General features: G+C 35.9%; 1 protein-coding gene across 2 annotated transcripts in view; it reads right to left on the bottom strand.

Moving 5' to 3' along the window:
- Nucleotides 1–18676, bottom strand: part of stab1 (stabilin 1) — a 216691-nt gene extending 198015 nt beyond the window's left edge. The window contains exon 1 of one of the 2 annotated variants that reach the window (XM_072912860.1): nt 18405–18676. In XM_072912860.1, the coding sequence (XP_072768961.1) occupies nt 18405–18455 (51 nt within the window). In that variant the 5' untranslated portion in view covers nt 18456–18676. The remainder of the gene's footprint in view (nt 1–18404) is intronic. The other variant, XM_061940474.2, reaches the window with a different exon arrangement.
- Nucleotides 18677–19977: the final 1301 nt, after the last annotated feature.

The raw sequence follows: 19977 nt of genomic DNA, 5'->3' as shown, positions 1-19977 counted from the left end.
CCCTGGATGTCTTGGCTCACACCGTCCCTTATGCCACCGAAGATGATCAAGAGAAGAATATCGACCCTAGCTTCCCTGGCCGGCCATGCTGACATCAACTCCAAAACTGGACAGATCAGCTTTCAGGAAAAGAGCGCGGATGAGGGTATGTCTACAGAATATATTAATTGATGAAAATTGGGCTGTCTGCACTCTCAAAGTGCATGTTGTTGCCAAATGTATTTCATATGCTGTAAACCTAGTTCATAGTTGTTAGTTTCCTTTAATGCCAAACAAACACATACCAATCGTTGGTTAGAAGGCGATCGCCAGATTCGTCCTCGGTTTCTCCCGTGTCGTTTTCGTCGATTTCGCTTGCATACGGTTCAAACCGATATGGCTCAATAGCTTCAGTTTCTTCTTCAATTTCGTTTTCGCTACCTGCCTCCACACTACAACCATCCGTTTCAATACATGCGTAATCTGTTGAATCGCTTAAGCCGCTGAAATCCGAGTCTGAATCCGAGCTAATGTCGCTATAGCTTGCTGTTCTTTCCGCCATGTTTGTTTGTGTTGGCATCACTGTGTGACGTCACAGGAAAATGAACGGGTGTTTATAACGATGGTTAAAATCAGGCACTTTGAAGCTTTTTTTAGGGATATTGCGTGATGGGTAAAATTTTGAAAAAAACTTTGAAAAATATAATAAGCCACTGGGAACTGATTTTTAATGGTTTTAACCCTTCTGAAATTGTGATAATGTTCCCCTTTAAAAATGGCAACATGAAACCAACAACATCATCTTCATCAAAGGACAGTGGTGGGTGGCAGCACCAGGGCACTGGTAACGGACACTAGAAGTGGCGTAGATGGAGCAGTTACAGGGTCAGTAGAAGCAGCAGGAATAAGCAGCAGAATCTAGATGACAAGAACTAGAAACATTAGGAAGCAGAGAGAGGCAGTTAGAGCCAGCAAACGAAGCTACGGTACCAGGATACCAAGAAGCAGCAACAGGATTAATATAAGCTGGAAACGAATCAACTGCTAATCGGGTTGAACTTGAAATGGTCACGACAGTCTTTTAAATCAAGGGTTCTTAACCTTTTTGACCTTGGGGCCCAACTTTGCCACTACAGAGGGGCCCGCCCAGCAGGTACAAGACGTTGATACAACGATTATACGTACATGTCCTGTGAAACTGACTTTGAAACAATGTTTGCGAAATAGTTGTATTTGTAAATTGAGGCAACGTTGATATCTAATGTTGGATTTATGTTGTTGGTTGGGAAATGACAAATTTCAATGGTCAAATCAACGTCACAACCTGACATTGAATAGAATAAACGTGGTCAAAAAGCATGTTGTTTCAACGTTATGTTTCTGTTGTAGAATATTGGTTGGGAAATGACCAAATTTAAATGGTCAAATCAACGTCAGAACCCAACATTGATTGAACGTTGTCAAAAAGCATGTTGTTTCAACGTTGTGTTGTAGAATATTGGTTGGGAAATTACCAAATTTTCAATCCAATCCACTTTATTTATATAGCACATTTAAACAACAAAAATGTTTCCAAAGTGCTGCACTACAATATTAAAAACAGTATCCTTAGCTCCACCAATGACTGAATAAAAACAAAAAATAAATAAATATAAAACCAATATAAAAACAACATAAAAATAAATATGATTAAAGACGATTTTATAGTGTAAAACCAATTAAAACAGTAAATAGAAATCAAAATGTATAAAAAACAAAGAGGACCACAACTCACGTAGTGTGAAAAGCCAAAGAATAAAAGTGGGTCTTAAGACGAGACGTTTAACCAAATTTTAATGGTCAAATCAACGTCAAACTGACACTGAATAAAAGGTGTCGAAAAGCATGTTGCGTCAACTTTGTATCTGTGTTGTAGAATATTGGTTGGGAAATGACCAAATTTAAACGGTCAAATCAACCTCACAACCTGACATTGAATAGAACAAACGTTGTCAAAAAGCATGTTGTTTCAACGGTGTGTTTGTGTTGTAGAATATTGGTTGGGAAATGACCACATTTCAATGGTCAAATCGACGTCAGAACCCAACATTGAATAAACGTCGTCATAAAGCACCTTGTTTCAACGTTGTATTTGTATTGTAGAATATTGGTTGACGAAATGACCAAATTTCAATGGTCCAATCAACGTCAAAACCTGACATTGAAATAAATAATTCAATTAAATTCAAATATCAATACAGTCTGCAAGGGATACAGTCCGTAAGCACACATGATTGTGCGTACTGCTGGTCCACTAATAGTACTAACCTTTAACACTTAATTTTACTCATTTTCATGCATTACTATTTTTTATGTAACCGTTTTTATATTGTTTTACTTTCTTTTTTATTCAAGAAAATGTTTTTAATTTATATATCTTATTTTTTTATTTTTTTTTAAGTACCTTATCTTCACCATACGTGGTTGTCCAAATTAGGCATAATAATGTGTTAATTCCACGACTGTATATATTGGTATCGGTTGATATCGGTATCGGTTGATATCGGTATCGGTAATTAAGGGTTTGGTCAATATCGGAATATCGGCAAAAAGCCATTATCGGACATCCCTAGTTTCAACGTTGTGTTGTAGAATATTGGTTGGGAAATTACCAAATTTTCAATCCAATCCAATCCACTTTATCTATATAGCACATTTAAACAACAAAAATGTTTCCAAAGTGCTGCACAACAATATTAAAAACAGTATCCTTAGCTCCACCAATGACTGAATAAAAACAAAAAATAAATAAATATAAAACCAATATAAAAATAAATATGATTAAAAACGATTTTATAGTGTAAAACCAATTAATACAGTAAATAGAAATCAAAATGTATAAAAAAACACAGAGGACCACACAACTCACGTAGTGTGAAAAGCCAAAAAATAAAAGTGGGTCTTAAGACGAGACTTTTAACCAAATTGTAATGGTCAAATCAACGTCACAAACTGACACTGAATAAACAGTGTCGAAAATCATGTTGCGTCAACTTTGTATCTGTGTTGTAGAATATTGGTTGGGAAATGACCAAATTCAAACGGTCAAATCAACCTCACAACCTGACATTGAATAGAATAAACATTGTCAAAAAGCATGTTGTTTCAACGGTGTGTTTGTGTTGTAGAATATTGGTTGGGAAATGACCACATTTCAATGGTCAAATCGACGTCAGAACCCAACATTGAATAAACGTTGTCATAAAGCACCTTGTTTCAACGTTGTATTTGTATTGTAGAATATTGGTTGACGAAATGACCAAATTTCAATGGTCAAATCAACGTCAGAACCCAACATTGATTGAACGTTGTCAAAAAGCATGTTGTTTCAACGTTGTGTTGTAGAATATTGGTTGGGAAATTACCAAATTTTCAATCCAATCCACTTTATTTATATAGCACATTTAAACAACAAAAATGTTTCCAAAGTGCTGCACAACAATATTAAAAACAGTATCCTTAGCTCCACCAATGACTGAATAAAAACAAAAAATAAATAAATATAAAACCAATATTGTCAGGCTTGTCCCTGACAGTTTGATCAAGTTTTAGTTTTTCCTCTGTCATTTCCTGTCTACGCTCTTATTTTGGTTCTGTTTCCTGTTTCTCCCTGAGTGCTGTGGCTGATTGGCACCTGGCCACACCTGGTGTCAATCAGCCAGCTGCTATTTATATCTGCCCTACCCTTCAGTCACTGCTGGATCATTGTCATTACTACCTGTCTTTACACTTGTCGTTGTAGCTCCGTCTACTTTTGGTTTCACTCTGCTCATGTCCTAGTTCCTTTGTGTCACAGTAAGTGTTTTTGTTTCTTATCCAAAGTTAGCCTCTGTGCTATTTTAGTTCATTTTTGTTCTCCGCCTTGTGCGCGTCTTTTGTTACCCTTTCGTTTGTTGTTTTGCCTTAGTGTTTTATTAAATCATGTTTTCTCGTGCATTGCCTTCCGCCTTCTCTGCATCTTGGGGTTCGGCACCTACAAACTCTGACAAATATAAAAACAATATAAAAATAAATATGACTAAAAACGATTTTATAGTGTAAAACCAATTAAAAGAGTAAATAGAAATCAAAATGTATAAAAAAACACAGAGGATCACACAACTCACGTAGTGTGAAAAGCCAAAGAATAAAAGTGGGTCTTAAGACGAGACTTTTAACCAAATTTTAATGGTCAAATCAACGTCAAACTGACACTGAATAAAAGGTGTCGAAAATCATGTTGCGTCAACTTTGTATCTGTGTTGTAGAATATTGGTTGGGAAATGACCAAATTCAAACGGTCAAATCAACCTCACAGCCTGACATTGAATAGAATAAACGTTGTCATAAAGCACTTTATTTCAACGTTGTATTTGTATTGTAGAATATTGGTTGACCAAATGACCAAATTTCAATGGTCCAATCAATGTCAAAACCTGACATTGAAATAAATAATTCAATTCTATTCAAATATCAATACAGTCTGCAAGGGATACAGTCCGTAAGCACACATGATTGTGCGTGCTGCTGGTCCACTAATAGTACTAACCTTTAACACTTAATTTTACTCATTTTCATTAGGGATGTCCCGATCCGATATTGATATCGGAAATCAGTCCGATATTAGCCAAAAAAGTGAATATCGGATTTTATCCGACTGAATCTAAAAACTCCGATATAAGCGCTCCAATATAAGCTGTCCGTTTACCGCTGCAGCACGTTTATAATAGGTGACTCTGGTTTGATCACACTCCAACACAGTAGGTGGCGGCAATGCCCCTTAAAGGGGAACATTATCACCAGACCTATGTAAGCGTCAATATATACCTTGATGTTGCAGAAAAAAGACCATATATTTTTTTAACCGATTTCCGAACTCTACATGGGTGAATTTTGGCGAATTAAACGCCTTTCTAATATTCGCTCTCGGAGCGATGACGTCACGACATCGGGAAGCAATCCGCCATTTTCTCAAACACCGAGTCAAATCAGCTCTGTTATTTTCCGTTTTTTTCGACTGTTTTCCGTGCCTTGGAGACATCATGCCTCGTCGGTGTGTTGTCGGAGGGTGTAACAACACGAACAGGGACGGATTCAAGTTGCACCAGTGGCCCAAAGATGCGAAAGTGGCAAGAAATTGGACGTTTGTTCCGCACACTTTACCGACGAAAGCTATGCTACGACAGAGATGGCAAGAATGTGTGGATATCTTGCGACACTTAAAGCAGATGCATTTCCAACGATAAAGTCAAAGAAATCTGCCGCCAGACCCCCATTGAATCTGCCGGAGTGTGTGAGCAATTCAGGGACAAAGGACCTCGGTAGCACGGCAAGCAATGGCGGCAGTTTGTTCCCGCAGACGAGCGAGCTAAACCCCCTGGATGTCTTGGCTCACACCGTCTCTTACGCCACCGAAGATGATCAAGAGAAGAATATCGACCCGAGCTTCCCTGGCCTGCTGACATCAACTCCAAAACTGGACAGATCAGCTTTCAGGAAAAGAGAGCGGATGAGGGTATGTCTACAGAATATATTAATTGATGAAAACTTTATTCATTACTTGCGGTTTTACGTAAATTATTATACACAAACTGTGTTTACCTATAATTTAGCTTAAAAAAAATTTTTTTTTTCAATCATTCGAGTACATTCGGGTAGTCTTGTGTAATGCAGTATTTTGTGTCTATTTAGGTATGGTTAACCTGAGTGCTGAAATCGTGGAAAAATATGTTCTTAGCGCACCTGAAATGGGCTGTCTGCACCCTCAAAGTGCATGTTGTTGCCAAATGTATTTCATATGCTGTAAACCTAGTTCATAGTTGTTAGTAATTATCTTATCAGACAGTGTTAAGCCGCTGAAATCCGAGTCTGAATCCGAGCTAATGTCGCTATACCTTGCTGTTTGTTTGTATTGGCATCACTGTGTGATGTCACAGGAAAATGGACAGGTGTATATAACAATGGTAAAAATCAGGCACTTTGAAGCTTTTTTTAGGGATATTGCGTGATGGGTAAAATTTTGAAAAAAACTTTGAAAAATAAAATAAGCCACTGGGAACTGATTTTTAATGGTTTTAACCCTTCTGAAATTGTGATAATGTTCCCCTTTAACTTAGAGCACTTGGACAGTGGACAATATTGTGTTGTTTTTCTCCCTGCCCACAGTTGTTTCCAACATATGCTGACAGTAAAACATAACTGAAGTGAACTTGAATTGTTTGTACTATAAAACGTTTTTGTTGTTTTTTTAAATTGGATTTATTTAGGTTATTTTTCAGGGTCTTCTCATTTATTTTTAATTTATTCTATTCAATTGTATAATTATGTTGGTATTAGTGGTTATTTTGCACTTAAAATATAACATTTTGTTTTTATTGGATTTGTTGAGGTAATACTCTTATGTTGAAGGTTAAAATTTATGTAACCAATTGGTTAATAATAAATGGGTCAGTTTTTCCTGTTCCTATTCTTGCTGACTATTGTTTTCTGTTTTAACACTACAACATCAGTAACAGTAACATCACTTTATCAAGCCTTTTCTAACATTCCACACAACAAAATAAGGAATAAATATATGTATGATTCGTGCCTATATCGTATCGTATTGATATCGGTATCGGCCAATACTCAAGGCTACAATATCGGTATCGTATCGGAAGTGAAAAAGTTGTATCGGGACATCCCTAATTTTCTTTCTTTCTTTAGTTTATTTCGAACATGAACACACTTACATCATAATACATCACACAATTTCATATCATTTCATTTTACATCATGCCCGAAAAGGAGTAGGAAGAAGCAAAGCTTATTTAATCCTACCCCTTTCCCACTTCAAAGCGTTTACAAATATATTGAATCATTTACTGACCTTTTTATATAATAAAATAACATCTATGAATTAGTATACAACAGTTTTGTAATATGTAATTAATTAATTAATTCAGTCATTATTAACATACTGAAATGAAGAATATCTTATTTTCAATAAGGTTGAAAGTATTTCTCATAATTCTTCTTTTTTGTACTCTGTAAGCACTATTATTTTGAACAACCTCTTAAACTGGATCATATCAGTACAATTTGTAACTTCTTTACTTAATACATTCCATAAATTAATTCCACATACTGATATGCTAAAAGTTCTAAGTGTTGTACGTGCATATAAATGTTTTAAATTATTTTTTCCTCTAAGGTTATATTTCTCCTCTTTAGTTGAGAAGAATTGTTGTACATTCTTTGGTAGCAGGTTATAGTTTGCTTTGTACATCATTTTAGCTGTTTGCAATTTTACCAAATCGCCGAACTTTAAAATTTTTGACTTACAAAATAAAGGGTTTGTATGTTCTCTATATCCAACATTATGTATTATTCTAACTGATCTTTTTTGTAACACGGTTAGCGAATGTAGCGCACATTTGTAGTTATTTCCCCATATTTCTGCACAATAACTCAGATATGGTAACACTAGCGAGCAGTAGAGAATATGTAGTGATTTTTGGCCCAGGACATATTTTGCTTTATTCATTATTGAAATGTTTTTTGCCACCTTATGTTGTATGTTTTGTATATGAGATTTCCAGTTCATTTGATCATCTATTAATACTCCCAAAAATCTAGTTTCTTTAACCCTTTCTATGTCTACTCCATACTTGCCAACCTTGAGACCTCCGATTTCGGGAGGTGGGGGGTGGGGGCGTGGTCGGGGGTGGGGCGGGGCGTGGATGGGGGCGTGGTTAAGAGGGGAGGAGTATATTGACAGCTAGAATTCACCAAGTCAAGTATTTCATACATACATACATATATATATATATATATATATATATATATCTACATCCTGAAAATATGCAAACAAAACTGTGTTTAGATAATTGATACTTCAAACTTGCATAAATAAATATTAAGGAATATAACATAACTTGGCTTCTGAGAGTTTCAAAATGTAATGAATAAAATGCTAAAGTTGTTGATAAACAAGCAATTATTTTAATAACTAAATATGGTCATTTTAAATGAATTATTATGATAGTTTAAAATCAATTATTTCAAATATGTTTATTTTAATGTATAATATATGGCTGGATGTAATAAGGAGTCACAAAAAAATACAAATAAAAATACAATTAATTTTGATGTTTTTAGCAAAATATAGTAAAAATGTATTTAGTTATTTTTATTTTTTTTAATTAATAAATATATTTATTTTTAGGTAAAAGAAACATAATAATACAATTTATCTCTAGTCTGGATGATTTAGTTCTTGTCACCCTGTTGTCCTCACTCAGGTCCGCATGGAGCTGGAGGGGGCCTGGCTTCCAGCTCCGGCTGAAAATCGGGAGATTTTCGGGAGAATATTTGTCCCGGGAGGTTTTGGGGAGAGGCGCTGAATTTCGGTAGTCTCCCGGAAAATTCGGGAGGGTTGGCAAGTATGGTCTACTCCGTCTATTTGTATTTGTGTATGATGCTCTTTTCTACTATTACCAAATAGCATTATTTTAGTTTTACTGATATTCAAAGATAGTCTGTTTTTGTCAAACCATCTTTTTAATTTGTTCATTTCTTCTGTTATTATTTGTATTATCTTCTGTGTGCTCTCTCCTGAACAGAAAGCAGTTGTGTCGTCCGCAAATAAAACCAACTTTAAGTCCTTCGTAACCTTACAAATGTCGTTTATATAAAGATTGAACAATCTTGGTCCCAGTATTGATCCCTGGGGTACACCACAGGATATATCTAGCCGTGTTGACATATTTTCACCCATCTTCGCATATTGCTTCCTGTTGGTTAAATAACTTCTTACCCAATTCAATACCAAACATCTGATGCCATATCGTTCTAATTTTCGTATTAAAATACCATGATTAATTGTGTCAAATGCTTTTGTTAAGTCTATGAATACTGCGGCCACACATTCTTTACAATCTATTGCATTGTAATTTCCTCTGTTATTTTGATTAATTCTATTGATGTTGAGATATTTGCTCGGAATCCATATATTCATAAATTACTATTTTTTATGTAACCGTTTTTATATTGTTTTACTTTCTTTTTTATTCAAGGTAAATGTTTTTAATTTATATATCTTATTTAATTGTATTAATTTATTTTTAAAGTACCTTATCTTCTCCATACGTTGTTGTCCAAATTAGGCATAATAATGTGTTAATTACACGACTGTATATATTGGTATCGGTTGATATCGGTATCGGTAATTAAGGGTTTGGTCAATATCGGAATATCGACAAAAAGCCATTATCGGACATCCCTAATGCTAACATTAGCCAACTCAAAATATACTACATTTAAAGTCAGCTAACAGTTTACAAGTTGTTCCTTCAAACGGTTTCTGTCGATAAAAAAGTGTCATTCATCGTCTTATCGTTTTAAAGACAAGGCTTTTCCTGTAGCTGTTACCTTTTTTCGAGACAATGTTTGGCTAGAAGACCGGTTTTTTAAAATTCTCATGTGAGAACTTTACAGTTAGCTTAACGTGCAGGAACATGTCAAAGCAAATAAGTGTTACTAGTGATGGGTCCGGCAACACCGATGCATCGGCGCATGCGTCGAGCTCATAGAGCGAAACCCTGTGTCGGTGCGCGTACCGCTTTTAGAAAGTCACGTGACCGATCATGAGCTGTTTTGGTCACGTGACCGATACGCGAATTGTGTCGCACTGACGCCTCCTCTGTGCCCTGTGAGCGGGTCTTTTCTACAGCCGGAGAAATAATAACTAAGAAGAGAAAGCGTCTAAAATTGAATACGTTGGAAAAACTGTTTTTTTTTTTTAATAAAAATGTGTAAAAAAAAAATAATAATAATTTCCAGGTCCACAAGCATCCTCATTCACAACACGTTCTCTTAGATTTCCATGTTATGATACATGTTCACATTATTTATTGACTGTATCTAAAAAAGACAAAAAATATATTTTTATTTAAATGAAGTTATGAAATAATCCTAAATGAAATACAATGACTTGGTTTATATTATTGTATATACTAGGTCAGTGGTTCTCAACCTTTTTTCAGCAATGTACCCCCTGTGATTTTTTTTTTAATTCAAGTACCCCCTAATCAGAGCAAAGCATTTTTGGTTGAAAAAAAAAGATAAAGAAGTAAAATACAGCACTATGTCATCAGTTTCTGATTTATTCAATTGTATAACAGTGCAAAATACTGCTCGTTTGTAGTGGTCTTTCTTGAACTATTTGGAAAAAAAGATATAAAAATAGCTAAAAACTTGTTGAAAAATAAACAAGTGATTCAATTATAGATAAAGATTTCTACACCTAGAAGTAATAATCAACTTAAAGTGCCCTCTTTGGGGATTGTATTAGAGCTCCATCTGGATTCATGAACTTAATTCTAAACATTTATTCACAAAAAAAAAAAATCTTTAACATCAATATTTATGGAACATGTCCACAAACAATCTAGCTGTCAACACTGAATATTGCATTGTTGCATTTCTTTTCACAGTTCTTTTTGACAGACATTTTAGTGACAAACCTGAGCTTGTGCTTCACGGAGTTTATGAACTTACAGTCATATTATATTATATTGTTGAAGTATTATTCAATAAATATATTTATAAAGGATTTTTGAATTGTTGCTATTTTTAGAATATTTAAAAAAAATCTCACGTACCCCTTGGCATACCTTCAAGTACCCCCAGGGGTACGCGTACCCCATTTGAGAACCACTGTACTAGGTCATAAAATCAGTGCCAGTTGAGTCGGTCCATAGGTTGCCTGTAGGGATTTTTAATGTCCAGCAGATGTCAGTATTTAGTGACACAGTATCGACACAGTATCAATACAGTTTTGCAATGTGTCGAAACGCTTCATGAGGCCTCATCAACCCATCACTAAGTGTTACCTTTCAACAATGTTGTAATGCTGGAAAAAGCACTTCCATCTTCATCCATGGCGGAGTCACTTGAGAACATTCCCAACCACTCACACTTCACACGGCACACATAGACAGGTAGCCCGCTGAAACTTCTTCTTCGCTCTCATTTTATGGCGGGTCGCAACCAACGTTCTAGGTGCATACCGCCACCTACTGTAGTGGAGTATGTGTCCTCAGGGTACTTTGGTTACAGCAGTGGTTCTTAACTTTGTTGGAGGTACCGAACCCCACCAGTTTCATATGCGCATTCACCGAACCCTTCTTTAGTGAAAAATAACATGTTGTTTTTTTTCAAATTCAATACAAAGTTATTATATGTTATTGGTAACACTTTAGTATGGCATACTTGCCAACCTTGAGACCTCCAATTTCGGGAGGTGTGGGGGTGGGGATGGGGGGAGGGGTTTTGGGGGGCGTGGTTAAGAGGGGAGGAGTATATTGACAGCTAGAATTCACCAAGTCAAGTATTTCATTTTATATATATATATATATATATATATGTATGTGTGGGAAAAAAATCACAAGACTACTTCATTTCTACAGGCCTGTTTCATGAGGGTAATAAACCTGTTGATTATATACCGTCCAGACCTGTCATCCCTCAACAAGCGCAGCAAAATTGTATCAGCATGCCGCCACAGACGGAAACACCTCCTAGGTAACACATGAGCCAATCACCACGCCCCTACGCCAGCCTGTACCCACCCACTCTGTGCCCTATATAAACCATGGTATGTGAATGCTTCCATTAAAATCTCCTGATGATTGAGGGAACCCCTCATGAAACAGGCCTGTAGAGATGAAGTAGTCTTGTGATTTTTTTCCCACACATACATATATTGCACTCTACTACGGTATCGAGCACTATTTTTTGGATAACCTTATTAAGACATATATATATATATATATATATATATATATATATATATATATATATACAGGGGCGTCACTAGCTTTTAAGGACAGGGGGGGCTTAGCCCCCAGGAGATGCACAGGATGCGAGCGAACGTACACAAGCACACAACTTCACAAACGGCTAACAAAGACTTAGAAATTATTCATTATTATTATTCTTTAAAAATCAAATCAAATCAAATCAACTTTATTTATAAAGCACATTTAAAATTTACCACAGGGGTAGCCAAAGTGCTGTACAATGAATAGGTTAAAAGATAAAACGAGTACCGAGCAAACACTACACAACACAAACAGAACACGATAAAAAAATAAATAATTAAAATAGAATAGATAAAAACATAAAAACAGGATCACAGCAGGTGTATTATGGGGCGCCATTGCAGGATGGATATCACTCAGTGTTAAAAGCCATGGAATAAAAGTATGTTTTTAAGAGAGATTTAAAAACAGGAAGAGAGGAGGCTTGTCTAACACTCAGGGGTAGGTCGTTCCAGAGCTTGGGAGCAGCAACGGCGAAAGCTCTGTCACCTCTAAGCTTCAGCCTTGTGTCAGGGACCGTCAACAGCAGCTGATCGGCTGATCTTAAGGATCGGGTGGGGCAGTAAGGCTGAAGGAGGTCGGAGAGATAGGTTGGCGCGAGGTTGTTTAGACATTTAAAAACAAATAAAAGGAGTTTAAAATGTATTCGGTAACGCACAGGGAGCCAGTGAAGGGACGCTAAAATAGGGGTGATGTGCTCACGTCTGCGGGTCTGTGTTAGCAGACGAGCAGCAGAGTTCTGCACGAGCTGCAGGCGGGCGAGGGAGGCCTGGCTAATGCCTACATACAGGGCATTGCAGTAATCAAGACGAGTCGAGATAAAGGCGTGGATTAATTTCTCAAGATCATGACTTGATAGAAGTGGTTTCACTTTCGCTATTTGGCGTAATTGATAAAAGCTTTTTTGAACGACGCTGCTGATTTGTTTTTCGAATTTAAAATCTGAGTCAAACTTTACCCCCAGGTTTGTGACACAGTCGCTGAGATACGGGGTCAGAGTGCCGAGGTCAACGTTGGGGGAGGGAGAGCGACTTGGACCGAACAACATAACTTCTGTTTTATCTTCATTTAGGCTCAGGAAGTTAGCTGAAAGCCAGACTTTTATGTCGTGCAGGCAGTCAATAAGATGTTGAACCGTGTTATTTTGTGCCATGGGAAAATAAATCTGGCAATCATCGGCGTAAAAATGAAATGCACGGGACGAAATGAAATGCTCCCCGAAACGATGGCTTTTAACCATTTTTTTTCTTTTTCTTTTCATGTATTTATTCATTTTACATTTTATATTAAATGTCTTGGTTTTTCCTACCTCTGAAAATCCTATGAAATGTTTAACAAGCCATCCCATAATAATACAACAGCTATTAATGTAACAATACAATAAAACAAATATATTTAATGATGTTTTTGTCATTATTTGAACAATAGGCTAATGTATATTACTTTATATAGATTCTACAAGAAACACAAAACTTAAAAACTAAATTATTTACAATTGCACAAACAAAGTTTCGTACAGCTTCACTCATTGTAAAGGAAGATAATGTGCTTCGTACACCTGCAGGACCGCAAGCAAAGTCGCAGAGAATATGCGGACTGGAATTTGAGTGATGTGAGCATTTTCTATATGAACAAGTGGAATGGATTGGATCCCGACGCACTAAAGGGGCTCTCTACCTTACGCTATGAAGTGAGGGGAAACTGAGTGAATAATAACAGGTTATATGATTATTTATTTAAACTCATATTCGGGCCACTTTATAATGAATATGTCGGCATGTATTTGTAAAAAAAAAAGTAAAAAAAAATACAGCACCAAATTATTTAGGGGGCCTTAAGAATATTTTAGGGGGGCTTGAGCCCCCCTAAAATAGGCCTAACAACGCCAATGTATATATATATCTCTACATCCTGAAAATATGCAAACAAAACTGTGTTTAGATAATTGATACTTCAAACTTGCATAAATAAATCTTAAGGAATATAACATAACTTGGCTTCTGAGAGCTTCAAAATGTAATGAATAAAATGTTAAAGTTGTTGACAAACAAGCAATTATTTTAATAATTAAATATGGTCATTTTAAATGAATTATTATGATCGTTTAAAATTAATTATTTCAAATATGTTTATTTTAATGTATAATTCTATGGCTGAGTGTAATAAGGAGTCAGAAAAAATACAAATAAAAATATAATTAATTTTGATGTTTTTAGCAAAATATAGTAAAAACATTTTTTTTTTTTTTTTATTAATATATATATTTATTTTTAGGTAAGATAAACATAATAATACAATTTATCTCTAGTCTGGATGATTTAGTTCTTGTCACCCTGTTGTCCTCCCGTCATGAAAAAAGGCTGTCCTCACTCAGGTCCGCATGGAGCTGTAGGGGGCGTGGCCTCCAGCTCCGGCTGAAAATCGGGAGATTTTCGGGAGAATATTTGTCCCGGGAGGTTTTCGGGAGAGGCGCTGAATTTCGGGAGTCTCCCGGAAAATTCGGGAGGGTTGGCAAGTATGTAGTATGGGGAACATATTCTAAGTAACAAAGACTTCATTTAGAGTTATTTGGACACTAGGGGAACATTAGGCCGTAAGTTGAGCCTGTTTTTAGTTTCATCTCGTTCCCATGTCTGGGCACTAAATAATTGTTGGTTCTTAAAAAAGATATTTTGGTTTTCACTGAGAAAAAAAAAGTTCTCCATTGGACATCCAGGCAAAGTTTTTAAATTAGTGTTTAAAGTCGGGACTATTTATACACATATATATATATATATATATATATATATATATATATATATATACATATATATATATACCGTATTTTTTGGAGTATAAGTCACTCCGGAGTATAAGTCGCACCGGCCGAAAATGCATAATAAAGAAGGAAAAAAACATATATAAGTCGCACTGGAGTATAAGTCGCATTTTTTGGGGAAATGTATTTGATAAAAGCCAACAGCAAGAATAGACATTTGAAAGGCAATTTAAAATAAATAAAGAATAGTGAACAACAGGCTGAATAAGTGTACGTTATATGAGGCATAAATAACCAACTGGTATGTTAACGTAACATATTATGGTAAGAGTCATTCAAATAACTATAACATATAGAACATGCTATACGTTTACCAAACAATCTGTCACTCCTAATCGCTAAATCCCATATATATATATATATATATATATATATACATACATACATACATACAGCCTGGCCAAATTTTTTAAAATCATTTTTGAATAATTTATCCGAACGTGCATGAACTATTTCTGTTCAAAATTGTTAGAAATGTCACATGTGAAATGTTTAAATATTAACCATCAGTTTACTGTACTGTGCCAACTGTACTACTATATGAGTACATATTTTCTATTGTTTCATTGAAAATAAAACAGCAAAGTCCATTTGGCTGTCATCTGTTTTAATTATGAGACACAATTGTGTCAAAGTCATGATTTTTTATTTCATTCTTGAAATGAGAAATTATTACTTTGAAAAAGTAGTTTTATACTTGTGAGTGTTGATGACACAGCTTTGCAGCAGTTGATATTCTAGTTTCAAGCATGTTTTACTCAATATAGGTCATCAAATCTCAGCAACAAGCTGTAATATCTTACTGAGATCATTTAGGACCAAAACACTTAAAACAAGTAAAACACTCTAACATAAAATCTGCTTAGTGAGAAGAATTATCTTATCAGACAGAAAATAAGCAAATATCACCCTTATTTGACATATTTCATCTTACTTAGATTTCACTTTTTGCAGTGCAAATTTCAATGGTCAAATCAACGTCAGAAACATTGAATAAACATTGTCATAAAGCATGTTGTTTCAACGTTGTATTTGTATTGTAGAATATTGGTTGACGAAATGACCAAATTTCAATGGTCCAATCAACGTCAAAACCTGACATTGAATAAACGTTGTCAAAAAGGATGTTTCAACGTTGCATTTGTGTTGGTTGGAAAATTACCAAATTTCAACGGTCAAATCAACGTCAGAACCCAACATTGATTGAACGTTGTCATAAAGCATGTTGTTGCAACGTTATGTTTGAGTTGTTCAACGTCAGAACCTAATTCAACAACTTCTCAACGTTGTTTCAATGTCTCCTGCCTGCTGGGCGGGGCCCACTTAAATAACAACACTGAATTAGTGATCTTATTCTTGATTTTAATCGTATTTAATTATTTCCATAAACTACTTACAGTCTACAACCTTGTCAAATGATATGAAAGCATGTGTTGATTACAACGATTTTTAATAATTGAAGACATAAACCTTAGGCTTGAGTCAGGCATGTATTTATTGATATTGAAATGATCTTTCTGCACTGACGGAATCTAAAGTAGTGTGCCACATTCAGGGTTAGTGTTAAGTTGGGAAGAGGACATTTTTATATCAATGTTGTCCAATGGGAAGTCAAGAGTGATCAGAGGTGGGTAGTAACGCACTACATTTACTATGTTACATCTACTTGAGTAACTTTTGGGATAAATTGTACTTCTAAGAGTAGTTTTAATGCAACATACTTTTACTTTTACTTGAGTATATTTATAGAGAAGAAACGCTACTTTTACTCCGCTCCATTTATCTACATTCTGCTCGCTACTCGCTACTGATTTTTATGCATCTGTTAATGCACGCTTTGTTTGTTTTGGTTTGTCAGACAGACCTTCAAAGTAGGATCTATCACATGCCTGCGTTTCACCAATCAAATACAGTCACTGGTGACGTTTGACTCCGTTTCACCAATCAAACAGAGCCACATAATTAACAAGCTTAAGCTTACATGAACTCAACAAAGCACATGGTGGTAAGTAACATTAGTAGATATTTTGGCTGTCACCGTAGGCTGATGTTATCTTCCCTGCTATGAATCACTGTCAAATGTACATCGTGTGGGGACATTTATTAACGCACTGCTGCCTCATAGACACACACACACACGCATGCATACAAACACCAATCAGTGTGTTCCCAGGTGCAGCCCACACCTATCACTTTATGGTTTGCGTAAAGGCTAACTTGTTATTTTCCTTTGTAATCTCTGCCTACTGAGCCTATGGTGCTGTTAAGTTATTGTGGCTCAATTTGCCTTAATTTTTTTTATGTTAATGTATTATTGTTTAATATATATTATTGTTTGCTCTTGAACGCATCATAATTATCCCCTCAACTCCCCCCCAAAATGGATTAACTCGCTGGAATAAAAAAGACAATATCAAATACATCCATAAATGTGGATGCATATGAAAAAGTGCAATATATTTATCTGTCCAGTAACCTATTTATTTATTCATATCTGCACCTTATTGCTTTTTTATCCTGCACTACCATGAGCTAATGCAGAAATTTCGTTCTTATCTGTACTGTAAAGTTCAAATTGGGTTAAAAATATTTTTTGCAAACCAGTAATTATAGTCTGCAAATTATGTGTTGTTGAGTGTCGGTGCTGTCTAGAGCTCGGCAGAGTAACCGTGTAATACTCTTCCATATCAGTAGGTGGCAGCAGGTAGCTAATTGCTTTGTAGATGTCAGAAACAGCGGGAGGCAGCGTGCAGGTAAAAAGGTGTCTAATGCTTAAACCAAAAATAACAAAAGGTGAGTGCCCCTAAGAAAAGGCATTGAAGCTTAGGAAAGGCTTTGCAGAACTAAAGTAAAACTGAACTGGCTACAAAGTCAACAAAAACAATGCTGGACGACAGCAAAAACTTACTGTGGAGCAAAGACGGCGTCCACAATGTACATCCGAACATGACATGACAATCAACAATGTCCCCACAAAGAAGGATGAAAACAACTAAAATCTTCTTGATTGCTAAAACAAAGTAGATGTGGGAAATAGCGCTCAAAGGAAGACATGAAACTGCTACAGGAAAATACCAAAAAAAAAAGAAAAAGCCACCAAAATAGGAGCGCAAGACAAAAACTAAAACACTACACACAGGAAAACAGCAAAAAAGTCAAAATAAGTCAGGGTGTGATGTGACAGGTGGTGACAGTACACCTACTTTGAGACAAGAGCTATAGTGACGCATGCTTGGTTATGCTTTAAAGTCATATCCAACAATTGCGACAACGACTTTTTACTGTCGACTGAGTTTCGTTTTTAATGATTTCTACTGGTGGTGTGCCTTCGCATTTTTTTCAACGCAAAAAATGTGCCTTGGCTCAAAAAAGGTTGAAAAACACTGGCTTAAGAGTTATTCCTGGCTCTGAATTTGCTCATTGCTATTTTTATGTTTCTGTGCATTATTTGTTGCCGTCATCATTAAACGAACAGGTTACCGTCATCATTAAACGAACAGGTTACTCATCAGCTACTCAGTACTTGAGTAGTTTTTTCACAATATACTTTTTCTCAAGTAAATATTTGGGTGACTACTCCTTACTTTTACTTGAGTAATAAATCTCTAAAGTAACAGTACTCTTACTTGAGTACGATTTCTGACTACTCTACCCACCTCTGAGAGTGATGCAATGTGTGTGCTAGTATCCTTTGGTGTGTGTGTGTGTGTGTGTGTGTGTGTTACCTGTTGTTGCAGTGAAGTTTGCAGGCAGACAAGCAGCAGTAGCAGCAGCATGGTTCGCTGTCACATCCACAAGACAAATGGAAGCCCGGTCAGAAGACAAGCTGATCCATTCAAAAAGGGGCAGAACAAAAACCAAAATAAAAAATAAACTACGCCGGCAGAAGCCGATGGAGTTGTTTGGATCTGTTGCGATAAAAGCGACACAAGTGTACGCACGGTGTCCAGTCAGGCAGAGAGAGGCTGCTGCCCTTTCCTTTTCTAATCAAGGAAGAGAAGGGAAAAACATAACAACAGAAAGTGGCAGCGAAAAGAACCTCCCAGCAGAGATCTTTCTCCTCCTCTTCCTGCTGCTGCGGACCTCCAGCAGGACAACCTCTGGGGCCTTTTCTGACACCTTGTATACGCGCCCTCTTATGAAGGACACAAACAGAATATCAAATTATTCAAACATATCTTAAGTATTGCTGCCCACTTCCTGTACACAAAATAAAAGACACTAATAAAAGTCTGTAAACCGTTTCATTAGAACAGGCCTGGGCAATTATTTTGACTCGGGGGGCCTAATTTAGAGGGAAAAATGTGTCTGGGGGCCGGTATATCTCATTCTTGCCAACCCTCCCGAATTTTCCGGGAGACTCCCGAAATTCAGCGCCTCTCCCGAAAACCTCCCGGGACAAATATTCTCCCGAAAATCTCCCGATTTTCTGCCGGAGCTGGAGGCCACGCCCCCTCCAGCTCCATGCGGACCTGAGTGAGGACAGCCTTTTTTCACTACGGGAGGACAACAGGGTGACAAGAACTAAATAATCCAGACTAGAGATACATTGTATTATTATGTTTATCTTACCTAAAAATAAATATATTTATTAATTAAAAAAAAAAAAAAAAAAAAAAAAAAATACATTTTTACTATATCTTGCTAAAAACATCAAAATTAATTGTATTTTTATTTTTTCTGACTCCTTATTACATCAAGCCATAGAATTTTACATTAAAATAAACATATTTGAAATAATTAATTTTAAATGATCATAATAATTCATTTAAAATGACCATATTTAATTATTAAAATAATTTCTTGTTTATCAACAACTTTAGCATTTTATTCATTACATTTTGAAGCGCTCAGAAGCCAAGTTATGTTATATTCCTTAATATTTATTTATGCAAGTGTGAAGTATTAATTATCCAAACACAGTTTTGTTTGCATATTTTCAGGATGTAGAGATATATATATATATATATATATATATATATATATATATATGAAATACTTGACTTGGTGAATTCTAGCTGTCAATATCATACTTGCCAACCTTGAGACCTCCGATTTCAAGAGGTGGGGGGTGGGGGCGTGGTCGGGGGTGGGGCGGGGCGTGTTTGGGGGCGTGGTTAAGAGGGGAGGAGTACATTGACAGCTAGAATTCACCAAGTCAAGTATTTCATACATATATATATATATATATACATATATATATATTAGGGCTGCAGCTAACGATTATTTTTCTATCGATTAATCTATAGATTATTTTTTTCGATTAATCGGTTAATCTATAGATTATTTTTTTCGATT

This window comes from Nerophis lumbriciformis, linkage group LG03, assembly GCF_033978685.3.
Source record: "Nerophis lumbriciformis linkage group LG03, RoL_Nlum_v2.1, whole genome shotgun sequence".
In the NCBI taxonomy this organism is placed as follows: Eukaryota; Metazoa; Chordata; class Actinopteri; order Syngnathiformes; family Syngnathidae; genus Nerophis; species Nerophis lumbriciformis.
The sequence above is the reverse complement of the archived record's forward strand: the minus strand, read 5'-3'. Positions and strand labels throughout refer to the sequence as shown.